At 40.7% G+C, this 25,188-nt stretch overlaps 2 protein-coding genes and 1 long non-coding RNA gene across 6 annotated transcripts; 2 read left to right on the forward strand and 1 right to left on the reverse strand.

Moving 5' to 3' along the window:
• Positions 1 to 3: 3 nt before the first annotated feature.
• Positions 4 to 20,074, forward strand: LOC5510648 (DNA repair endonuclease XPF). Of its 3 annotated transcripts, none has more exons than XM_048728353.1 (33): positions 4 to 270; positions 547 to 643; positions 1,261 to 1,340; positions 1,426 to 1,548; positions 1,793 to 1,850; positions 1,995 to 2,107; positions 2,312 to 2,351; positions 2,506 to 2,619; positions 2,943 to 3,035; positions 3,194 to 3,249; positions 4,177 to 4,230; positions 4,409 to 4,478; positions 5,400 to 5,479; positions 5,906 to 5,922; positions 5,997 to 6,086; positions 6,630 to 6,691; positions 7,277 to 7,450; positions 7,719 to 7,822; positions 7,960 to 7,997; positions 8,079 to 8,110; positions 8,475 to 8,563; positions 9,187 to 9,280; positions 15,470 to 15,544; positions 15,621 to 15,683; positions 15,993 to 16,130; positions 16,702 to 16,788; positions 17,173 to 17,258; positions 17,598 to 17,685; positions 17,804 to 17,884; positions 18,350 to 18,409; positions 18,736 to 18,828; positions 19,411 to 19,454; positions 19,659 to 20,074. In XM_048728353.1, the coding sequence occupies exons 1-33, from the start codon at positions 188 to 190 to the stop codon at positions 19,828 to 19,830; spliced, it is 2,748 nt and encodes a 915-aa protein (XP_048584310.1). In that variant the 5' UTR covers positions 4 to 187; the 3' UTR covers positions 19,831 to 20,074. The 3 variants fall into 3 exon arrangements, with proteins under 3 accessions (XP_048584310.1, XP_048584311.1, XP_048584312.1); XM_048728354.1 differs by having other exon boundaries at positions 191 to 270; positions 478 to 643; XM_048728355.1 differs by lacking the exons at positions 4 to 270; positions 1,426 to 1,548 and adding an exon at positions 1,582 to 1,674 and having other exon boundaries at positions 602 to 643.
• LOC125564242 lies at positions 9,288 to 12,995 on the forward strand. Its single transcript, XR_007309266.1, has 2 exons — positions 9,288 to 10,840; positions 12,708 to 12,995. It is a non-coding gene; the product is annotated as an uncharacterized LOC125564242 (long non-coding RNA).
• Positions 20,075 to 20,733: 659 nt separating the features above from the next.
• Positions 20,734 to 21,769, reverse strand: LOC116617269. 2 transcript variants are annotated; one of them, XM_032379847.2, is made up of 2 exons: positions 21,635 to 21,769; positions 20,734 to 21,439 (listed from the first exon to the last, which is right to left on the reverse strand). In XM_032379847.2, the coding sequence occupies exons 1-2, from the start codon at positions 21,635 to 21,637 to the stop codon at positions 20,876 to 20,878; spliced, it is 567 nt and encodes a 188-aa protein (XP_032235738.1). In that variant the 5' UTR covers positions 21,638 to 21,769; the 3' UTR covers positions 20,734 to 20,875. The 2 variants fall into 2 exon arrangements, with proteins under 2 accessions (XP_032235738.1, XP_032235739.1); XM_032379848.2 differs by having other exon boundaries at positions 21,566 to 21,742.
• Positions 21,770 to 25,188: the final 3,419 nt, after the last annotated feature.

Below are 25,188 nucleotides of genomic sequence, written 5' to 3' on the forward strand. Positions count from 1 at the left end.
ACACCACTATTTTCAGTGTATTTTGAAAATCTGCGTCGCTTTTCCATTACACTTCAGACTATAAAAATCTGTTAGAAATATATCTGATAAAACAAGTTTGAGTATAGTTTTCGGTAAACAATAAAGACAGAAATCTAAATCTACAGTATACACAGGGAGCCCCTCACAACATGCGAAAGATTTCAAAATGGCGGACGGCGCGCTTTTAGAGTACGAATCGGCGATGTTCCTTGAAATACAAGAGGAGGATGGGTTATTCATTACAGCGAGGTAAAGTGTGTTTGCTATGTATTACCATGAAGCCCTCGGCATTCTCTTTCGATTATTTTCATATTTTGCGCGTTGCAGAATCTAAGTTCTATTGCTTTTTATTGGCGTACTAAAATTTAACCCAACACATTTGAGTACTAAATAACTTAACACCTTCATTAGAGATGGTACACACTTATAAATGTTTACTTTTCTGTTCATTGAAAGATTTACAGCCATGTGCAAACTACAGCAGATGTTGAATTTACGATAGAGCCTTGCTTTTGTTGTTGACAGAGGGCTGAGTATTCACCGAGTACTGACAAGTTTCATTAAGATGTACTGCGACCCTGCCGCACTTGTGATCGTCGTCAACTCATCTAAGTATGAAGAGGTACATGTACAGTCAATCAATCAATAGTTTATTAAACACTTTTGCAGGCCATACCCTGAATCGCAGTGCATCACAGCATACAAGCCTTACAGTTAGTACAATAATATGTATCAATAAATCGACCATAAATAATAAAACAATATAATGTAACAATGTACTTAATGTACGCAATAATGTACTTTATCAAGTTTATTAACTGTTAACAAGTTTATCGTGAAAAAGCAACTTCAGAACCCTGATGCTTGAATAATTGACTGTTTTCACAATGTTGCGCACATGTCCAAAATGCCACAGGTTGGCGGGCCACAGCTGACTCAAAATGCGGACGAAGGGGAATGTGAATCCAAAAATCGGCGAAAGAAGCACTCTGGCACCATTCTCTATAGCTTTGTCTGTAAACAACACTTCAAACACTATTTTAGATCAGCTTGGGCCAGCCAGGGTATTTTGGATGTGCGTGCAAAGCGGTCTATTGTTTCTATGTTGTGTTATGATACAGTGTACATATGTAATATACATAAGCAGGCATATAACTATACTGTAGGTCGATTAAATACATCCTGATATACCTTTTTTATTTGATTAAAAGTTTTTATCATTATAATTATCTCTCACAGGATCGAATTGTTGAAGAACTCAAGTCAGAAGGAGTTATGCTTCCAAAAGTAATAACAACAGAGTACAGCTCCTCTGAAAGGTGAATAATAGGTCTGGAAGGTCATATACTATATGAATAAAAAACATTTCTATTACTTACTTACTACTGTCTTATGTCATGTTAGAGAGTCCATATACTTGGGAGGTGGCGTGCTGTTTGTAACATCTCGCATATTAGTAGTTGACATGCTGACCAAGAGGATACCAGTACATCTGGTTTCTGGGATGTTGGTTCTGAAGGCCCACAAGTAAGTCTGTAATTTATGTCTTACCTCTTGTAGGATAGGGTGAGAATGGAAGTCTGACATGTACAGGGTAGTACAACCATGGTTTTGCCTAAGCCCTCGCTGTATACACTGAATTACTACCTGCAGGTTAGTAAATAGGTACTGTTATCACTGATTAGTTTATGGCTAGAAAGATTAGAAGCACTCGGTTAAAGAAATAATGTTTATATTCAGTTTGCTCAATTCTTTTTAAATTCTTTTTCAGAATTATTGAGTCTTGCCAAGAAGCATTCATCCTCAGGTTGTATCGAGAAAACAACAAGGTAAAGTGACAGCTCTTCAACGACAAGTTATACACACTTTGTATAATGTTACTAATGCCAGTTCAGAATAAATGTTAATTATGCTTGCAAATAACAGTCTTGCTTTACTTCTACCTTGGCTAACCCTAAATCCTTGTACCACAGACTGGTTTCATCAAGGCTTTCTCTGATCAGCCTACTGCCTTTATGTCAGGTTATTGCAAAGTGGAAAGAGTCATGAAAAATTTGTTTGTCAGAAAGCTCTCACTGTGGCCAAGGTATTATTATATGCCTTAGTTATTGTACTATTGTTGAGATTTAAGTATTTTGCTATTTAAGCATGTATGTATACGTATTTCTGAGAGTATTGCTATATAGCCATTTAGAGATAACTGCCAGATATGATTGTTTAAATCTTTAGGAAAGGGAATTCTCAATTCTTACAAATAGACCTTCTTGTGACTTGTATTTTAATATTTCAGATTTCATGCTGGTGTTTCTGCTTTGCTTGAGAGACATAAGGTATTAAAGGAAACTGCATTCAGAGCGTTGATCTGTCTTTCTTATGATGCGCTCACCCCTCAGACAACACATGCAGCAGCACTTCCTCCTACAAAAAAAAAAAGAAATATGCCCCATTTATAACTTCCCAATTTTCATTGCATTATGTTTGCAGCCTGATGTCGTAGAGCTCCACCTTCAAATGACATCATTGATGTTAGCCAATCAAACAGCTTTATTAGATTTGATTGACACCAGTTTAAGAGAGCTAAGGAGAGCAAACCCTTCAGTAAGTTTACTCTTTGTTACTATAAGTATTTTAAATACTTGTTTGATTTTTGTGGAGGGTTAGTGAGAAAGATAATTTGTCATTTTGTAGAAATGGAGAAATATGATATTGGTTTTCACAGCTGGGCAAATCTAGAATTTCTCAAAAGAAAGTCATCATCCCAAAGAGGCGGCGATATCAACATTATAACAGTATAGTGGGAATGTGTCTTTGATCATGTATTTTTTAGATGCATTGCTTTCTCTCTTTTTTCTTTTTTTTTTTTTTTTTTGGTCTTGGACCCCTTGTATCTGCCAATTAGTTACTTTCCTATTTTTTTTTAGCTTGACGCAGATGAACTGTCAGTAGAAAATTGTATCATCAAGTCCTTTGATAAGGCACTTAGAGTGCTTCTTGATCCAGTCTGGCACCAGCTGGTAAACACTGTTAATATGATATAAACCTTCAAATGATCAATGATGATAATAAATGATTAATGATGATAATCAATGATAATGATAACAATGATGGTTAAGTTAGGGTAGTTATGATCTGACTATGTCTACTGTATCTGAATTTTTTGTGTGCTCTATAGGGTGTTAAGACTAAACAACTAGTGGCAGACTTAAAGGTGCTTCGGCTTATTTTATTGTAAGTTTGTGAGACAGTGTGTTGACAGTGGCTTGGAAGGCGATACACTTTTATGATGTTGTTTTGGTGTGATCAGTTTAAAGCTATGATAGACTACAGTTTACAGTAAAGCTGGCCCTGTAATACCATCTTGACAGATACAGTACCCATAATTATAAAATGCAGGGAGCAGTCTGTAGGTGGTAAAAATCAGCTCATAAACTTTGTAGTTAGTGCTATACACAGGGCTTCTGGAATTACACGGAAAAAAACTCAAAATTACACGGGATTCTTTGCTATTACGCGCTAAATTACGCGGAAAATCAATCATTAAGCACTAAATTATGCGGGATTTTACAATACATTTTTTTCTAAAAATCTAAATTTTGCGGGATTTTTTACTGAATTACTCGCTAAATTACACGGAATATCAACTGTTACGCCCAAACTCGTTTTGTACCGAAGGAAAGCACGAAATAACTTGAAAAAGGTTTATATCTTAGGCGAGTTTTCATTGGCTCCTAGCCACCAGCCAATTTAAAAAGGTATTTTATTATTAGTCCTAGGCCTTCGTGGTTTAGCAATGAATGCCTAGTTATTTCATTTGTTTTCGAAATTCAGTTCGAAATATCGCACTCTTACGAAGAATATCTCTCTTTCTTTACAAGAAATAGAGGTAAGAAACCTAAAAGAACACATCAGCTGTGCAATTAAATGTTTTGGCTTTCAAAATTTAGCCAAATTACGCGGGGTTATGCGGAAATTTGTGGATTACGCGAATTACGCGGATTACGCGGAGAAAGCCAAATTACGTGCTTCCGCACAAGCGCGTAATTCCAGAAGCCCTGTATACAAGAAACAACATTTACAATAAAAATCCTTTCAGTGTTTGCCATAAACTCTAATGGGTGCTTGTGTAGTAAAACCTGTTTCTTTCTCTTTCCCCAGCTATCTGACTCAGTATGATTGTGTTACTTTCTACAAGTTTCTTGAATCCTTAAGGTAGGTCATCATGTAGGTGAACATTACAGTTTTCTTGCTGGAAAACACATTCAAAATTATATCATACCACCTAACTGTGCGTTTTACTATCCAAAAGGTGTGTGTTTACTTTGTGTGGTTACTGACTTATAATAGCTGTCTTTAAAATAGTTGTCTCACAACTAAATAAATTTTTCAGGGCCAGTGAACGTGAGGTCACCCGGAAGTCACTATGGCTGTTCATGGATGCTACAGACTCTCTGTTTGTGGTATGTAATAAATGTTGGTATTCAGAACGATAGCCACTGTATACTGGACAAATCTTTAAGCTAGTGGGGACCCTTTGAAGCTAACCTGTCCCCGGGACACACCCTTGGTCTACTGGGGTACAGGGCACACCCTTGGACTACTGGGGTACAGGGCACACCCTTGGACTACTGGGGTACAGGGCACACCCTTGGACTACTGGGGTACAGGACACACCCTTGGACTACTGGGGTACAGGGCACACCCTTAGACTACTGGGGTACAGGGACACACCCTTGGACTACTGGGGTACAGGACACACCCTTGGACTACTGGGGTACAGGGCACACCCTTTGACTACTGGGGTACAGGGCACACCCTTTGACTACTGGGGTACAGGGCACACCCTTGGACTACTGGGGTACAGGGCACACCCTTGGACTACTGGGGTACAGGGCACACCCTTGGACTACTGGGGTACAGGGCACACCCTTGGACTACTGGGGTACAGGGCACACCCTTGGACTACTGGGGTACAGGACACACCCTTGGACTACTGGGGTACAGGGCACACCCTTAGACTACTGGGGTACAGGGCACACCCTTAGACTACTGGGGTACATGGCACACCCTTGGACTACTGGGGTACAGGGCACACCCTTGGACTACTGGGGTACAGGGCACACCCTTTGACTACTGGGGTACAGGGCACACCCTTGGACTACTGGGGTACAGGGCACACCCTTGGACTACTGGGGTACAGGGCACACCCTTGGACTACTGGGGTACAGGGCACACCCTTGGACTACTGGGGTACAGGGCACACCCTTGGACTACTGGGGTACAGGGCACACCCTTGGACTGCTGGGGTACAGGTCACACCCTTGGACTACTGGGGTACAGGGCACACCCTCATAGACAACTAATTTTAATTTGTATTACAGAATGCGAAGGAAAGAGTCTATGGAACTTCTAATAACAAGCCAAAGGCTAAGAAGATGAAAAAAGACAAAGAGCCTAAAATGTAATTAAGCAGGGGCTTATAACTAGGGGCAATCAACTTCCCCACATTCTGGTACTTTGACTTTTGTTGCTCTCTTCTTTTATATGAATCCAACCCTACCTACAACTTTTAATTCTAGCTTGCAATTCTTTTAGTAAACAACTAAAACCGACAGATGATGGGTAAAAAATATTCTTCATAACTGCAATTTGCACATGCAGCCTCATATCACTCGCACACGCGACCAATGTCAATGTACTTGATTGGCTCGTTCTTGCACGCAAGTCTGAAAATAGTCTAGGAAACGCCCTGACACTTATATAATACAAATGATTGCGCCTACTTATGAGCCCCTGAATTAAATTCAATTTTAGAATTAGTGAAAGGTGTTATAAGTGAATAGAAACTGGTCAGATACTCAGCCCTGTTTTTTTACTTCCTTTTCAGGTCAAAAGCATGTGATGGTAAATATAGTATATCATTTTAATGCTTTTTTTTATTCCTGTAAAATATGAACTGTTATACTTTATTTACATAGATGAACCATTGTTAGAAGAAAGCCCAAAGTGGAAGTTGCTTGCAGACATCCTTAAAGAAATTGAAGAAGACAATGAAAAGAATAAAAACCGTAAGGACTGGTGGTCATCCTTGTCTTCCATGCTGCTTGTTTAGAAACTGATAATTGGATCTTTTCACAGTGTGACAACTTGCATAGCCACCTTGACAGATTAGTGGAGTGAACAAATTTTAAAAAGATATGCGAATGCAAGGAACATAATATGACATGAACCAACCAGCCAGGAAAAGAAATGTTTTAGTGCACATCAGTGCAGGAAAAAAATCTCCTAATTATGAATTTTATGCTAATTAGCCAACTTTCTTGAAACTTTTTATTGGTGGCCATGGAAGTGTGCGTCCCACTATTAAGTTCAACATGTTTTCTTTTCCTGCCTTAATGTGCAGTATGTTCTGTTATCAAAACAGGGCACCACCTTTTACAGAATGGGTGGTTCAAGGAGTTGTAACAAGTGGGTAGAAAAAAGAATATTAAGAAAGCGGAATCATTTGTTCTTCAAATCAGTGGACTTATTTTTTTCATCTTCTTAAACATCCTTTAGTCCATCTTTGGGCCTATTTAAGCCTCTTCTGCTGCCTCTTTGTTTTTTCTCAGTTGGCCCGGGTCATGTGTTGGTGGCAGCTTATGATGAGAGGACATGTTACCAACTTAAGGAGGCGAGGATATGTTTTTTTTCTTTTATGCCACCAGTGTCTGGATAAGAGTCATCCACATTGTCGCTCTCGCCATTCAATTTGTTAGGGTCATGGTCATTGTAGTTATGTGAACCCCCCTTGCCATCATCACCACAGTTGTCATCACCATCATCATCATCATCAACAGCAGCAGCATAAACACCATCATTGTTATCATCATCCCCACCATAACCACCATCATCATTATCATCATCATCATCATCGTCGTCATCATCACCACCATAACCACCATCATTGTTATCATCATCACCACCATCATCACAACCATCATCAGTGTCATCATCACCACCTTAAACACTATCATCATTATCATCATCACCACCAAAGTCATCATCATCATCACCACCACTAGCATCATTATCATCATCACAGTTATCATCACCATCATAAACACCATCGTTATCATCATTGTTTTTACAACTATGATTACGTGATCATAAAACAACACCACCATGATTATCATAAACATAATTGCTTTACAACCTACATCTCATGATCATCATCAGAGTCACCATTAGTTCTCATTTATTTATATGTTGTTCACAGTTCCTCTGCAAGGGGTCTAGGGCTCTCCTGACTCGACTACTGGAAAACATGAACAAAAATACTGGCAAGGGCGGGGCAGGGGATAATCCATCGGAGCTACCTGTGCCCCCTCCCCTGACAGGAGACAGCGAGTCTGACCATGAGCCAGCTGTAGAACCTCAACCACCTGCCAAGGTATTTCAATCGGAGTACACCTGATTTACTTCAATCGGGGTAGCCCTGACTTATTTCAATCGGAATAGACCTGATTTACCTACATTGGAGTTGACCTGATTTACTTCAATCGGAGTAGACCTGACTTACTTCAATCGGAATAGACCTGATTTACTTCCATTGGAGTAGACCTGATTAACTTCAATCGGAGTAGGCCTGATTTACTTCAATTTGTTTTGCCTATTTCTGAATGCACAAAAAAGTATTTTATGCTTTTATCTTTTGTTAGACTTCTTCAAGGAGCCGAAGAGGTAAAAGCAGAGGCGGGAGAGAAACCAAGGGGAAGGCAGATGCTAAGCAAAAACGAATCGACCAGGATCTACCTGGAACCAGGTTTGTTTTAGGAGATGAATGAGTTATATTATATTATGTTTTTTGACATAAAACTCAAAGTAATATTATTATTTTACTATAATATTTTTTTTACTTCTACTCTATTATTCTTACTTAAACTATATTGTTATTTTCAGTAAAGAAAAACCGAATAAGGCAAAACAAAATATTGATGGTAAGAACGTTTTTTTTAATATATAATTACATGCCAACCCTTTAATGGCATCTTATTATTCTTATTTCTTCTGTTCCATAGAAAATGATACCCATAGAAACATTATCTTAAAGGTGAGTGTAATTGATCAATTAATGGCAAATCGCTTTTAAAGAAGCAGAAAACACGCTTCTCAGAATGCATTATTTGTCATCAGTAGCAAGTCCCAGATAATCCACGTTTAGAGACAATGTATGATAGGCGACTGTATCACACGCTATGGTGCCTTCCACTCAACCCGGTTATATCCACTGCCCCGTAATTTAGCATTCCAGCTGCAAAAAGAGAGGGGTACACTTTTCTCTTTTATGTATTTTATTTTAATTTGTATAGCTGTATAAGAATTGACAAGTGTTTTGGCTGTCACTTGCGTTGAGTAACGATTTACCATGTTTTGGTTGCGCTGGCCTCTTTAACTACAGTGTCTTGTCGCAACAGCTTGAGGGCGAGGTCTCTGAGGGGGCGGGGAGCCGGGTAAAGTTGCTGTCGTCACCTGTCATAGTCATCCACCCGCTGACAGGGTGCAGGTGAGGACCTGTGTGTATTTGTTGTGATCCTTATCTCATCCACACGGTGTGGTATCCACAACGTCTTATTCACACATTGTGGTATCCGTTAAGTCTCATCCACACGTTGTAGTATACTTAAGGTCTGATCCACACGTTGTGGTATCCGTGAAGTCTCATCCACACGTTGTAGTATCCGTAAAGCCTCATCCACACGTTGTGGTATCCGTAAAGCCTCATCCACCCGTTGTGGTATCCGTGAAGTCTCATCCACCCGTTGTGGTATCCGTGAAGTCTCATCCACCCGTTGTGGTATCCGTGAAGTCTCATCTCCATTCTGAATTATTTGAAACCATACCTATAATCTGGACAGTCTCATCCACACGCTGTGATATTTGTAGCGATCCGTACAGTCTCATTCACACGCTGTGATATTTGTAGCGATACTTACAGTCTCATTCACACGCTGTGATATTTGTAGCGATCCATACAGTCTCATTCACACGCTGTGATATTTGTAGCGATCCTTACAGTCTCATCCACACACTGTGATATTTGTAGCGATCAATACAATCTCGTCCACACGCTGTTATATTTCTAGCGCTCTATGCTATAGTCTCATCCACACGTTCTGATATTTGTAGCGATCCCTACAGTCTCATCCACACGTTGTACGAGGTAGAGCCAAAATACGTCGTGCTCTACGATGCAGACATCGAGTTTGTGCGGCAACTAGAGGTACCCAAGGCTTGATTACTTGTGTAAGGCGCTCTTCCCCGCCGCCACGCCTGTAGACAGCGTCGTGGTGGAATGGTGGAATGGTGGGATGGTGGAATGGTGGAAAGTTGTCTAATGCAGCTCGTTAACCCGGGTTGTGGAATGCAGCTTAATCTAGTACTTAGGGGCCGTCAACACTAACACTGATTCGTTTGAATCAGAATACTTTTGATACGTTTAGGCCTTTGGTCTACACTAATACGGGGGTCTGATTTAGATACTTTTGAAAACGCCAACGCCGTGCGTGGATCAAAATGAATCCGTATACTTTAGTCCGTAAAGTGGACGGTCGAATCCGTATCAAAATGAAAACGATGGCGCGAAGAAGACGTGTGCATGACACGAAATGATCCCCAAAAGTACCCCTACTGATTCCGGGACTCGAAACGATACTTAGGAGTTCCCGAAAAGAACCCTAAGAAAGAACGGTAAATTGGCAAAGGGGAAGCAGAAGAAATCACTTGCAATTCCTGAGCATAATAAAGGTTTTCCGGCGACTTTATTTCTTGATCGTGACTAAAAAAAGCTAAAATTCCAACACAATACCTTTATTCGTTATAGATTACCCCGGCGTCAGATCTGTGTTAAATCAGTACGACTAAACCCACAAACAGGGTCCAGAACAAAGACAACTTTTATCTGCTACCAAAAGGAATACAGCATAAAAATAACCAAAACATCCCCCTCCCCCCCCAAAAAATATATATATTTATTTAAATTTATTTTCACAAAAGGTTATTTATCGGCACATTATAGGCAGCCGGTCTGGTCACACTAAAGAACACTTTTTCTACCGTTGCATTAAAAACAATGACTTTAGGGAAATATTTCGCACCCTTTGCGTTTTTTTATGTTAAGCTTGGCATTAGTGACAACATGTCCATATTATATACTCGGCATTTATCGTGGGAAAATTTCAACCATTGATGTTATCATGTTCTTTGATGTGTGTGTTTTTTTCTATGGAATACATAACTCGCTTTGATTGACCCTAAGCTCAATCTCGCCGTAGGGGCGTGTCTAGAATATCGTGGACGGGGGATCAATAATGGCGCGAGGTTATTATTTCATGGATTCTAGCCCCCATGTAAGTCCCTATCCAATCCGTATGAGTTTATATATGTGGGATTCAATCCTTGGTGTTTGTTGGGTGCCCACGCAAAAATAACTTGTTTGAACGTTGCTGTCAATGCTGTCGCTAGACAAGTTGAAAAAGAGAATCAAGTCGTATAATGGCTTCGATATATGTATATCACGATAGCTTGTAAAATGAAGACAATGCCGTCAATTTCGCAGTTTAAGTTATGAGGGCTGGTTATGTCGATAGACAAGTCGACAAAGAGAATTCAAAGGCGGATAGCTTATAAAGGATGAAATACCGTGGAAATCCATTCCGCGTTGTTGCTCCCGGCCACCATGAAGGCAGTACTGGCGTGTGTTCTCGTGACGATGCTACTAGCTTCAATGCTAGAAGCCGAGCCACAACATGATTTTGATCCACCCGAACAGCCACAGCCGTGGGTAAGTGAAAGTACGGGGAGAGAGGGTAGGACTTCTTTACCATCTACAAACCTGCCATGAGAAAAACGTACTATACAGTTTTCTGTTCAATAATTGTCCAAAATACACGACGTTGCACGGGAATTCGATCCGTATTTACGAAATTCTTTCCTTGCTCCGGAGCTCTTTTCCATGCGTGCGTAATTTTATTCCGTGAGCCCGATATTTCATTCCGTGAGCACGATATTTTATTCTGTGAGCTCGCTATTTTATTCTGTGATCACAAGATTTTATTCTGTGAACACGATATTTTGTGCGATTTTATTCTGTGAGCACGAGTTTTTATTCTGCGGGCTCGATATTTTATTCTGTGAGCCCCAGATTTTATTCCGTTAGCGGGTTTTTTTTATTTGATAAGCACGATATTTTATTCCGTGAGCACAAGATTTTATTCCGTGAGCACGAGATTTTATTCTGTGAGCACGAGATTTTATACTGTGAGCACGAGATTTCATTCCGTGGGCAGGAGATTTTATTTTGTGAGCACGAGTTTTTATTCTGCGGGCTCGATATTTTATTCTGTGAGCCCCAGATTTTATTCCGTTAGCGGGTTTTTTTATTTGATAAGCACGATATTTTATTCCGTGAGCACAAGATTTTATTCCGTGAGCACGAGATTTTATTCTGTGAGCACGAGATTTTATACTGTGAGCACGAGATTTCATTCCGTGGGCAGGAGATTTTATTCTGTGAGCACGAGTTTTTATTCTGCGGGCTCGATATTTTATTCTGTGAGCCCCAGATTTTATTCCGTTAGCGGGTTTTTTTATTTGATAAGCACGATATTTTATTCCGTGAGCACAAGATTTTATTCCGTGAGCACGAGATTTTATTCTGTGAGCACGAGATTTTATACTGTGAGCACGAGATTTCATTCCGTGGGCAGGAGATTTTATTCTGTGAGCACGAGTTTTTATTCTGCGGGCTCGATATTTTATTCTGTGAGCCCCAGATTTTATTCCGTTAGCGGGTTTTTTTATTTGATAAGCACGATATTTTATTCCGTGAGCACAAGATTTTATTCCGTGAGCACGAGATTTTATTCTGTGAGCACGAGATTTTATACTGTGAGCACGAGATTTCATTCCGTGGGCAGGAGATTTTATTTTGTGGGGTAGCCTGCTTGCAGGCGGTACTCGTTGTTATTATCTCGGAAAACCCGCGCCATCTTGTATTCTAAGCCGCATGGTTCCTGGGGGCGAGCGCAAAAACGGAGAATACAATATGGCGCCCGATCATCGAACGGAGAGGGTTTTCCGCGATGATAACACCGAGTACCGCCTGCAAGCAGGCTATTTGTGAGCAGGAGATTTTATTCCGTGAGCAGAAGATTTTATTCAGTGAGCACGAGATTTTATTCTATGAGCACGAGATTTTATTCTGTGAGTACCAGATTTTATTCTGTTAGCGCGTTTTTTTAATTTGATAAGCACGAGATTTTATTCTGTGAGCACGAGATTTTATTCTGTGAGCACGAGATTTTATTCCGTGAGCACGAGATTTTATTCCGTGAGCGCGAGATTTTATTCTGTAAACACGAGATTTTATTCTGTAAGCACGAGATTTTATTCTGTGAGCACGAGATTTTATTCTGTGAGCACGAGATTTTATTCTGTGAGCACGAGATTTTATTCTGTGAGCACGAGATTTTATCATGTAAGCACGAGATTTTATTCTGTGAGCACGAGATTTTATTTTGTGAGCACGAGATTTTATTCTGTAAGCACGAGATTTTATTACGTGAACACGAGATTTTATGTCGTGCTCTGTCTGTTGCATCTTAAAATAACATTGAGCTCCATAGTCTAACCAATGCTTGGTTTTGCAGGGAAAATGCATTTCCGACGCTCGTGAGTGCATCCAGAACGCCACCAGCCTCAGAGAGAAGTTTGCTTGTAGGAATGCAGCCTTGGAGTGTCTCCATGGTGTCTACACCCAAAACGAAACAAGATAGATTCACTCCACCCGACGCAACACAGAAAAAAATGCTCCGACTGGTGAACAAACAAACATGTTTTCTGGCCCAAACTGTTTTTATTTTTTTATTTATTTAAATTTATTGTATTCGTAAAACAAGACGAAAGTCTTTGAATGGATAAAATAAAGTGTTCGTCATGATTGATGATGTAATCCGGTAAGGCCTATATTTATATACGCAATGTGCAAGTTTTATGTAACATATCAAGCTCCTTTGCTGATCGCTAACATTGGCACATAAAATCAATCACCAGGGGCTTGTCTGCTGAAAAACGTAGGGTGGAGTCCAGATAGTTCACTGCCCACTGGCGCGAGGTTATTATTCCATGAAATCTAGCCCCATGTAAGGCCCCCTCAATCCTGGTCCCACTGTACCTTCTGATGAAACAACGTATGAGTTAATGATATGCGGGATTCAACCCTTGGTATTTGTTGGGTCCCCATACAATGATAAAAATAACTTTTGAACGTTTTAAGGACAATGCTGTTATAATCTGGTGAAGTCGCTAGACAAGTTGACAAAGAGAATCAAGTCGAAAAATGACTTTTAAAGCAAGAAAGAGACCTTCAATATACATTCCACGATAACAATGACTTGTAAAATGAAGACAATGGCGTCATTTTCGCAGTTTGAGGTATGAGGGCTGGTAATGTTGATAGACAAGTTGACAAAGAGAATTCAAAGGCGGATCGTTTATAAAGATATGAAACTACCGTGGATATCCATTCCGCGTTGTTGCCAACATGAAGGTGTACCTGGCGCACAGGGAGCTCACCTCTACGGTTTGAATAAAGTTAGAGTTGTTTTTTAGCTTTGCGTTGTTGTTGATTTAGTGAGTGTGTGCGTTTGTATCTCTTGTCTACTTTTTCGCCGCCCGGTGCTTTCTGGCGCTCTCATTTGTTAGCGGTCTAACGGCCGTCTCGACTGCGAAATGGCTTCCGTGTCACGGCATACCTAGTCAAAAGAGTAAGCGGTAAGCGTTTTCAATGGAAAAATTGGCTCTTCTGTTACAATGAAAATACTATAATATATAATTCAAATAATAAAAATATATTCTATGCTTATGACTACATAGATATATAAGCAGAAAAATGTCGATTAAAGGGATAACATGTTGCGCAACACAAGAGCAACACGAGTTGCACTTATCTAGTAATTACCTTTTGCTTGTGTTGCGCATGAGTTTGCTTCTGTTGCGCGTGGGTTGCACTCATCTAGTAATTACCTTTCTCTTGTGTTGCGCGTGTTTTCCACTCATTAAGTAATCACCTTTCTCTCGTGTAGCGCAAGAGTTGCAATTATCTAGTGATTACCTTTCGTTCGCGTTACACGTATATTGCACTCATCTAGTAAACACCTTGCTCTCGTGTTGCGCGTGTGTTGCACTCATCTAATAATTACCTTTCGCTCGTGTTGCGTGTGGGCTGCTCTCATCTAGTAATTACCTTTCGCTCATGTTGCGCGTATGTTGCACTCATCTAGTAAACACCTTGCTCTCGTGTTTCGCGTATGTTGCACTCATCTAGTAATTACCTTTCGCTTGTGTTGCGCGTGTTTTTCACTCATTTAGTAATCATCTTTTGCTCGTGTAGCGCGTGAGTTGCAATTATCTAGTGATTACCTTTCGCTCGCCTTACACGTATATTGCACTCATATAGTAAACGCCTTGCTCTCGTGTTGCGCGTGTGTTGCACTCATCTAGTAATTACCTTTCGCTCGTGTTGCGTGTAAGCTGCTCTCATCTAGTAATTACCTTTCGCTCATGTTGCGCGTATGTTGCACTCATGTAGTAAACACCTTGCTCTCGTGTTGCGCGTGTGTTTTTCACCCATCTAGTAATTACCTTTCGCTTGTGTTGCGTGTGGGTTGCTCTCATCCAGTAATTACCTTTCGCTCGTGTTGCGCGTAAGTCTCACTTACCTGGTAATTCTCTTTCACTCGTATTGCGCGGGAGTTGCCTTTGAATTGCATTAATTAGGCTTTTTCTATTTTCAGTAGAAGTCCATTTTCTTATGCCTGGACTCATTCACACCTCTGTTCCACCCTACTCTGAAAATTAAAACTTAAAAATAGGGCCAACTTGTCCCCCTTTGGAGTCTAAAGGAAAAAACCGTTTTATCTACCGACACTAAAACCACGTCACTATAACTCCCCCTCCCCCCAGGAAATCTCAAGTTGTAATGACCAAGTCAAAGGATCATCTTTTAAGTCATATTAATATATTCGTAACAATCCGACGTAACGCGCTTTGATAACATGAAAAATGAGCTAAAAAGGAATTTTTCAGGGGTATTCCTCCCTATTAAGGCGGGGCTGGATAAACTCGATGGTAGATGCTGGAGACCGCAGCGAAGGGGAGAGGGATGTTTAGCTCCGTCCTTCTCTGATTCCTTTTCGCCCGCGTCTCCTTCGCATCGAATTTCACACGCCCAGCATAAACCCTCTTACGTTCTATTTCCATCTCCGTCTCCGCTCACTTCCCTTGGAGAAAATAGAGCTACGTCTACGGCGCAGCGAGAAAAAGAACCAAGCGCCGCTACGCAGGCTAGGCTGAAAGAATGATAAAAAAATGATAACAATGGAATGGCTAATTGAAATTCTTTAAACCATAGGTGTTCAAGGCCTCACGACCTGGTATCCCCCTTCGAGTGTACTTCATGATCTACACTGGATCTGTCGAGGAACAGGTACTGCCACCATTTTAGTCGTTACACTTGTCTCACGGATGGCATTTTGATGCGTTTGTTGATCTCTTTTGGCAAGAAATACTTGACCACCTTGCGGAAAGAGAAGGAGGCTTTCGAGAAACTCATCCGAGAAAAAGCTGTAAGTAGTTTTCTGCTTAGGAAGGACGATAAAGGTTATATTAAAACTACTATGTAAACAATTTCTTAGTTAAACAGAGCCATAAAGGGGGCACGTGCCCCCCCCCCCCCCCCCCCCACACACACACACACACACAATATTTAAGGAAATGACAATATATAAGGAAATGACCAGTAGGGACGTCGCTGTGCCCTCATTGTTTTCCTAATGCTTCTGTATTGTTCCCAACCAATAACTCGATGCCTGCTACGGCAATTTTGAATCTTTTATATCTTTGCCATTATGTATCCCGATATTCCGTTCGTTTAGAGCATGGTTACGCCTGAAGAGCAGGAGGGAAGAAGTTGGGCAGCAATGGCACTTAGCCGAGACCCTTCCAAAGCGACAGACGCCGTGAATACGCGCAAGGCTGGAGGCAGACAAACCGAGTCACAGGCACCAAGAAAGGTACACCATACGCTCGCCTGTCAGTGATGCGGATAAGACTTTTTGTGAGCTTTTTACTATGTATACACACAATCTTCTGGGTCTCGTTACGCCAGTGCGGTAAAACGTAAGACTAGTCCCAGTACCGCGCGGTACCAGCCTTTTCATTTTGAAATGGCGGCTTTTTACTGGCGAACTGCCACATTTTGGCAAATGCTAAGAAAACTAGCGCAAAGCTAAGGCTATAATTTTCTTTATGACTCCCTCATTATCAAGTGAATCTGTCATCTTTTGTACAGTATGGTTTTAATGCTGTACACTTAGTCAAAACAGCCACTGAAGTCAGCCTTTCAAACCTTTACTCGAACGATTCAACACTACGATTGTATTTGTTTTCGCTAGAGCCCGCGCAGACGTTATTCAGCACTGTCGCTCGTTACAACGTTTGGTTTGTTGCGCTTATTGAAAATGTTAACATGTACTGTGTCATTCCAGAAAAAATAACAATCGGCCATATCGTCGATGGACTGCTATATCTCAGAAACGTTTTTGGTGAGAATGTTTAATGCTAGTGCCGTCCTGTATTTGTCAGGTTATTGTTGACATGAGAGAGTTCCGTAGCGAGCTGCCTTCACTGATCCACAGACGAGGAATCGATATTGAGCCTGTGACACTAGAGGTAAAGGCTGAGGAACCTAGATTGATTTTAAGACGCGTACAAGAATCTAAAAAATCACGCAATGAGGATTCAACCACCATCTAATATTATTTGAAGGGGATGGGGGGCATGCATGCAGGTCTTATTGGTCTCTTTATGAGCTGTACTACACGGTCCTCTATAAAGCCCATAATCAACTGCCCTCCTCCCCAAGGGCCGGGGAAGGTTGTAGCCACAGAATTGGAAACCGTACGCAATGACGATGGCGACGGCATCAAGAACGGCTCTACAACAGAAATGACCATTGACGTCCGTATCACGTGTAGAACGTGGGAAATAATTTTCGTATGATCTCTATTATCATGTATAAGGAAAGTTTTAATGTGTAATTTGTTTTTTTGTAAGGTTGGAGACTACATACTCTCTCCCGACATGTGTGTGGAGAGGAAAAGCGTCGGAGATCTGATTGGTTCTTTGAACAATGGAAGATTGTAAGTCTATAATTGGCTGGACTGCTCTGTCACGAAAAACTATATCGTTTGGTCCTTTGAACAAAAATCTTGAGGTTTACAGTTTGAGTTTCGCGCCATTTTCCCGAAAAAGAAAAAATTGCGCGGGCATTTTATTGAAACTTTACAAACCCGGTCAAAATTTAATCATAATATAATGAAAGATCCGCATATATTTTATTTGTATGAGTAACAAGTAGATTGTGAGAGAAAACGCAAAGGCACAACCATGCCTTTGAGTTCATATGCCTCTGCCCCTGGTTAGAAGCAAGCGCTGGTGGGTGTGTTATATCGTGTTGACAGCAGACGCTCTGTCCATAGGTACAGTCAAGCAGTGGCAATGACAAGATACTACAAGCGACCCATTCTACTCATCGAATTTGACCCGAACAAATCCTTCTCACTACAGGCGAGTTGTGATTGAACGCTGTCCCATCCTTGTAACTCTAGCAACCTGCCGTTGTTATTGCACGTTGATTTGTTTGTCTTGTGGTTGGGCTTTCATTGAGCGAGTTTCTCATTTACAGGCGAGGACAAGTCTATCAGGAGAGATCTCTATACAGAATGTGACATCCAAGTTGACACTACTCACTATACATTTCCCCAAGGTACTCATAACCACGGCGACAGAAACACATTGTTATCAACAACATCGTCATCGTCATTATTGCGGGCGCTGGTTTGAATCCCACTTCTGACACCATGTAATGAAAAATAACTACTGTTTACATTAACAAACAACGTCCAGCTTTTTTGGACGGCCATCTTCAATCTCCCAAACTCTTTCTGGCAACCACAGGCAGCCCAATTTAAATTACTACACCACACATCCCCTTACCCACCAAATAACAGTAATTTTGAGAAATGTTTAGAAATACCATAAACTTTTTGTTTATGGCATCTATGGCTTCGCAACCCCCCCCCCCCTCCCCCAACAAATCTTGGTACGCGGCTCCTTGTCTTTAGGCTGGTTCTCACTTGGAAATGAGCGCAAGCGTAACGCACGTTTGCGCTTACGCTTGCGTCCTAGTGAGAACCAACCTTAAGTTTGTTGAATGATTCCTCCCATTCAGCTGCGAATCTTGTGGTGCCACAGTCCGTATGCCACCGCTGAGCTCTTCGATGAACTGAAGGTGCGTGAATTGTTAAAACACGAGCTACTCGTACTCTTGTCGTCCGCTATGTCGTCCGCTAGTGTACGCTATGCGGATGATCCGCTATGTCCGGGAGGGGGAGGGGGGGGGGGGTTTAGGGGGTCTGACCCTTTAATAGCAGTTAAAGGGCAAACACTGCGTGGCGGACTGAAATATGGCTTTCAAAGTTATTCCGAGGCTGGGGAGGGGGGAGGGGGGTTACGGCCTTAGGAAAGGGTTATTCTTCGGGAATTATAAGACGTCTCGCCATTATAATTATAAGACGTCTCGCCATTATAATTATAAGATGTCTCGCCATTTTCCAGATGAACCATCCCGAACCCGACTCTACTGTTGCCGTCAACGTAGGAACAGATTCTTCTACTGCCGCTGACCTTAAGTACAGCGTAGGCCCTCAGGCAAGTATAATTTCTATGCCATTTGATTCAGCCATTCCTGTTGGCTGGTGTGTGTGTTTTTACGCCTCTTTTAACTGGCCACCTCTAATTAACCGTAATCATTTCTCGATACGAGAAATGATAGATTGTAGTTGAGCACTGTTATTGGCAATAATGGTAACCAATGAAATTAAAACTCATTTGATTTGTCGTAAAACACACTCAACAGTCACCATCATAAGATAAACGTATTGCTGCAACGATGTTTGTTGTAGAGCGTGGGGCCTTGGGGGCACGCCCCCCCCCCCCCCCCCCCCCCTTATCCATCCCTAACATTGTAAAAAAATATTAGGAAATGAACAGTAGGGGCGTGGCTGTGCCCCCCAATATTTTCTTAATGTTTCTGTACCCCCCCCCCCCCCCTCAGTATTTCGAAGCCTTCTATGACACTTGACTCGACACACATAGCATTTTCAGTTTCTTCAATTTTACTGTGTACTTCTATTTAGAATCTATTTGTGTCTTTGATGGCGAAACACACGGATGTTGTAGCTTTAACTTCCACTTTTACCGTAATAAAGATGGGTATTTTTCCTTTTACAGGATTTTATTCTAAAACTTCCTGGCATCAACTCAAAGAATTATCGGTACGTTAAGTGTTAACTCTTTGTATTCGCAATAGTACAAGTTAAAGTGAAATACCTCCAGCGAACTTCCTCGTCTCATTTATATATTGGTGAAAGTTCTTTTGATTGAAATATCAATAATACAATATTGTCGGTAAAATATTTCATATTTTAAATCGTTCCCAGTAAAATAATGTCCGAAAATCATCTCCGTTTACACTGCAGGTTCGTCATGAACCAGACAAAAGACATCCAGCAGCTGTGTAATTTGTCTGAAGCGGAGCTCGCAAAGCTTCTAGGGAACAACATCAGTGCTAAGGCATTATGGGAATTCCTCCATACCGACAAGAGAGGAGACGGAGCTTTAAGAAAACCTGGGACCAAGTCAAGGAAGTAGTGACGTCATAGCTCGAATTGCTTTCACGTGGATGTAGCCGGGTGAAACAAGCATCTTCAGTTCCGCCGAAACCAATGGAAGCGATATGCTGCGGCAGCTAGAATCGACAATGGTAGAACCACGTCAAGCATGAACATAACTTGTTCATAGCAATAACCATAACAGTCAACACGTTATTAATTATACTATTTCTTATGTAACACAAAAACTACGCTAATAGAATAAAAAAAAACTAACTTTTGAACTCCGATGATTCGATGAAAGATAGTAATAGATTTGGTTTGTCAATTTTAATCGGGTCACTCACATTTAGTTTAGGGTGTGATTTAGGTCAGATTTTCTTGAAACCCCACTGGTAAATTTAACTTACCTAAATGCATCTGCATTGAATCTTGGTCCCAGCTTACAGTTGTTTTGCTGTTTGGACTCTCTGGCTCTAGTGTAAATTGCATAGACTCGTATATTATAACCACTCCCAGTACAAAAAGATTAACAGATAAATGACGGTGCATGGGTATTATCTTGCCCCCCCCTTTCTGAGACATAAAATATTAAAAATAAACAGCCATAAGCTCCACTCTTAACCGCCACGCTTAGCTTCCCTTCCTCCTCTTCCAACCAAAATCTTATAAAAATCTAATAAAACGCACATATTTACCCGGGAGTCCTTAACATGTCTGGCTCTCCGGGATGGTGCAGCCGTGCCCCGCCTACTAATAACAGTGAATTCAGGAGTGTATTAAAAGGCACAGTGATTATAGGAACAGGTTTTAGCCCCTATAGTACAAACGTCAAGAGAACCGTGACGAAAAAGTTTCTGTTCGATCAAAATCATTTTACTTATTCTCAGCTCCTAACCACTAATAATAGCATCATATAATTTTAAGTTAGTATACGAAACAGTACGTATATAAACTCATTTTAATGATTTTTACTCTGACTCATAATTTTCGCGCTATTTACCTGTCATGTAAAAAACAAATTATCTCAAATTACAATCGTAAGCACACGACAGACCTAGAATTTACGACAATCAATCTACTGTCTACATTTGCGAACAGTTTCCCTTTTCATGTTTGCTTGGTTTGTCGGAGGATCTCCCCGAAAGCTTTAAGCTCAGCGTTCCCTTTATCGTGTCAATAATTTGGTTCAATACGGCCTCGCGCTCACCGACATCTTCCTTTGACAATTCATCATTCAATAGATCAGGATTTATCGGGAAAACCCTTTTGTTGTCAAATCCAGGGGGAATATAATCTACAAGAATCTTTCTCCCAAATTGTACCACAATCAGTCTTTCCAATAAGGATTTCTTTTCGATGTGTTCCTGTACTAGTTTTCCGTTGAACACTACAAATTCGCCTGTTTTCTCGCAGGTTTTGCTTTTGATGAATTCATAGGACTGTTTCGAGGATACTAGGAGCACACAGCCTGTGTTTGTCAACTCGTTGTTGGTGTCTAAGTCTGCTGCGATTATCTCTTCCTCGGTGGTTAAATTCACTCCACTTCCTATCTTGACTTGAAGATAATCCCTGAGTTTTTTGCTGTCCTTCGTGTCGCTTTTTGTGAACAGAACCAGCACTTTCGACATTGTTGTAACGGCGGATACCTTCGTAAAAGACACAAATCCCCATTTAGAATATATACATAACAGAGAATATTAACCTTTGCTAATAAATTTAAGGTCAAAACATTGGTCTCCATTAAAAACATTGCGGTTTCGTTTCATTTTTACCTTGATAAAAATCACGGATTCTGTTAGTCGGTAAGGTACGCAAAACGTTACATCTCAAATGGAACTCACCATGCCGAGTATGAGGATTACAATAATTCAACATCTATTTTGAAAGACAATTATTTCCTGAAGAAGGTGTGAAATGAAATCGCTCACAATATCCCCTTTGTTTTGAGGGAGAAATTTCGCTGGGGGTATTAACCAATCAGAGCGCGGCTGCGTTCTTTACGGCTGCACCTGTTCGCATAGAGACAACGCATGCGCTATGCGTGCTGAATGATCACAATAGATAAAAACATTCTGACTGAAACATGCGTATCATTGAGTTGAGCTATTATTTCTCCTTTTAACGAAAATAAGAAAAGCATTACAAAAAGTTAGTGATTTATTTAAACTGAAATCACCGTTAAACTGAAATCGCCTTGTTGAGATGGAAACAACATCTATTTTAAAAGACAATTATTCCCTGAAGAAGGTGTGAAGTGAGGAAGATAGTTCGCTGGGGGTATTAACCAATCAGAGCGCGGCTGCGTTCTTTCTACGGCTGCGCAAGAGACAACGCGTGCTCTATGCGAGCTGAATGATGATAAAAACATTCTGACTAAAACATGCGTATCATTAAGTTGAGCTATTATTTCTACTTTTTGACGAAAATAAGAAACGCATTACGAGAAGTTTGTGTGATTTATATAAACTTAAATCACCTTGAAACTGAAATCGCCTTGTTGAGATGGAAACAAATAAGGAAATAAATACGATTTTTTATATAAAAATGTAGAAGGCAAATGATAAGTAAAAGCTATTGAAATATTTCTAGGTTATGTAATTGTCAAGCTTTGTGTTTACAGACGGTAACAAAAACTATATAGATGGTCTCGATGTGGGTTGCATAACTGTAAACAATCATAATGATTTTGGCTGTTTTTGTGCTAATATTGAGTTATGTAGGCATTTCACAGCTAATAGTAATTTTCAATGACATGTAACAATTAAAATTTCGTCCTTTATATGACACTAAATCAAATTTAAAGAAATCGGTTTCGTACAATCAATAAACTATCAAAGGTCTCGTAAAGGAGAAAGATGTCACGAATTAAAGCTATTATTGGTGAAAACAAACTTGGTCTCATCACAGACACTGTTAGCTTGCTATGTTCAACGCGCTTTGGTGTTTCTTCGACCCGCTAGTCAACCATTCGAAACAAATGCGCGAAGTGCCATAGCTATTCGACAAAATACTTACAGTCCTGACAGAGAAACCTTGCTTGCTCTATGACGTACCTGGGGAGATGGCGTGAAGTGTCTAGGGCGCTAGAAGGGGAAAATAGCACACGGTATGAAAAACACTGTTTCAAAACGGAACAAACCAGGACAACTGAACCATTGTGCTCCTCACTCGCCGTGGCCGCTTTTCGGTTGTGATGAGTTCCTCTATGGGACCTATATTGTGCGCTGTAGCATAAGTTTAACCGTGCACGAATGGCTGCATTATTTGATTGATGCTATGTATTGATAACACATAGCTGGAGATCAAACACAACACAAGCATATTAGTCTATTTTCTAGAGCTTAGCCCAATTCGTCAATAGGGCTCACTAAACAGCCTCACAGGGATTAGAGCCTCTTAGCGCTTCTTGAATGTCTACGTCGAACAAAGCAACAATTATCTAGCTTTTTGATCCGATTCTTGTGTAAGAAAATGCGCAATGCTTAGCCAAAGATGTACTCATGATACTTGTGGATATCCCTACTTACCAGAAATCAGTCTAGGCTCAAAGAACAAGTAAAGTTGTGTGCCAAGCTATGTCTCCGAACAGAGTGTCCTGCAATCTTGAGGAACGGTAGCACAAGCAAACACGACGCAGAGGAGATGTACACGACTTGTATAAGGCAGAGGTGTAAAGGCGCTACCGCCTGGCCAGCGATGACGGACAAATATCTAGTCGCGCGCCCCCACTCCATGCCAGCCTGATCAGCGGTTGCTATGTTACCTATTATTACGATATGTATTGCATTTCTAAAAGAGACAATCATGGTCTCTTGATTACTAGCTCTATAAAGTGCTTCCACGACAACAAACAAGTTGTTCGTAAGTATTTCATATACCTCAATAACTTAGACTCGTTACAGAACATCTTATCATTAAGGTTTTCAGTAGCAAGCTGAGAATTCTAATAAGTCGTCTTTAAAAAGGATATCCCCGTCAAATAATATATCTAGTTTTATAGATAAAATAAACCATATACTGAAAGTGCTGATGAAGAGAAAGGAAACACCGTTTTGTTCCAAATGTTTATTATCGGAGGCTTAATTTTCTTAGAGAAAAGATCGAAGGGGCGTAACCCCCTGCAGAGCTCCATATTTGGTTATCCTTTCCCGCCATTTTCGCGAGGGGAAGTTAGGTATTTTATGAGAGTATCTAAATCGGGTATTTTTATTAATTTGTTTTTAGGAAAGTAAGCTTCCGATGATACATATTTTTCCCAAAACAGTGTTTCCTTCTCCTCAGCAGCATTTTTTTTGGTTACAGGTTTGGGCGTATATATTTATAAAATGTCATTTTTGCTTATGTAGGTGGCTGCAAAACGGGTTGAATTAAAAGCCTAAAATCTGACTCTATCTGACAATATCGCAAAATCCCAGATCAGCTGATGGAAATGGATGCTTTTATTCACACTGGCAACCAGGGGTGGATCCAGTCCTTTGAGCGGTTCAAATCTATTATGAAAGATTGTGTAGGATAAATTCTGATTTTAGTAATTGTAGTTAGCGAATATAGAAGTTTAGATATTTAGTATAGCTAGAAGGCAATGTTATGAAAGTTTAATATTCTAGCTGTAGGAATTAACAGATTTACACTGGTCGTAGACATTTCGCAGTAATAACTCTTGGCAGGGCCGTAGCTGGGGGTGGGGCACTATACACGTGTCCCCACAATATTTTCAAAAAATAATAAGGAGTGAACAGTAGGGGCATGGCTGGGCTCCCAATAATTTTTTATGTTTCTGTATCGTGCCCCTCGAGCAGATAGAGGTACATTAGCCAACTAACCGCCCCCCCATATCTAGTGAGCCTCTGGTACCCAGGGTACCCCATATCAATCTATCAATCAATGGCAGTCGATTTTCTGAATTTCCCGGCGGCGCGCGGGAACCCTGTGATGTTCTAAAAACCGTAGGCCCTTATTTTCAATATGGCGGCTTGTAAAATCGTAGTAAGCACGAATTCCTGCAAGTTTACGTGGAAATTCTCAACGAACACAGTTCAAAGGCGACAAAAAAGCGAACTAAATGATTGGAGCGGGCTTCCAAATGTGATATGTAATGTCCTAGTAAGAAAATGACCGAGCGAGCTAGAAAAATGACAAAAAAATAATAGGACCTAGATAGATAATATGCCAAATATCAGACTCTCCTTTCATCTTGTGGTAGTAATTTGGTAGATCAGGCGTCTTTCTGTTGTACAGTTTCCAGCAATTCTTACCCATGCAATACTGTCATCGTGTGTATTTTTAGCCGCAGCCCCACCACTTTTTGCTACAGAAACAAGTCAGATACTATGATTTATTCCTTGTTCCTTTTTCAATATGATATTTGTGATATGGTGTCTGCCCACCACACTTT

This window comes from Nematostella vectensis, chromosome 1 (assembly GCF_932526225.1).
Source record: "Nematostella vectensis chromosome 1, jaNemVect1.1, whole genome shotgun sequence".
Classification (NCBI taxonomy): domain Eukaryota; kingdom Metazoa; phylum Cnidaria; class Anthozoa; order Actiniaria; family Edwardsiidae; genus Nematostella; species Nematostella vectensis.

What these genes read in the sequence shown, in the direction of transcription:
- LOC5510648 (XM_048728353.1), top strand. Translation starts at nt 188, where the DNA reads ATGGCGGACGGCGCGCTTTTAGAGTACGAATCGGCGATGTTCCTTGAA. An exon ending in GAGTACAGCTCCTCTGAAAG is followed by an intron (nt 1,341 to 1,425) that starts GTGAATAATAGG and finishes ATGTCATGTTAG; the next exon opens with AGAGTCCATATACTTGGGAG. An exon ending in CTACAGACTCTCTGTTTGTG is followed by an intron (nt 4,479 to 5,399) that starts GTATGTAATAAA and finishes TTTGTATTACAG; the next exon opens with AATGCGAAGGAAAGAGTCTA.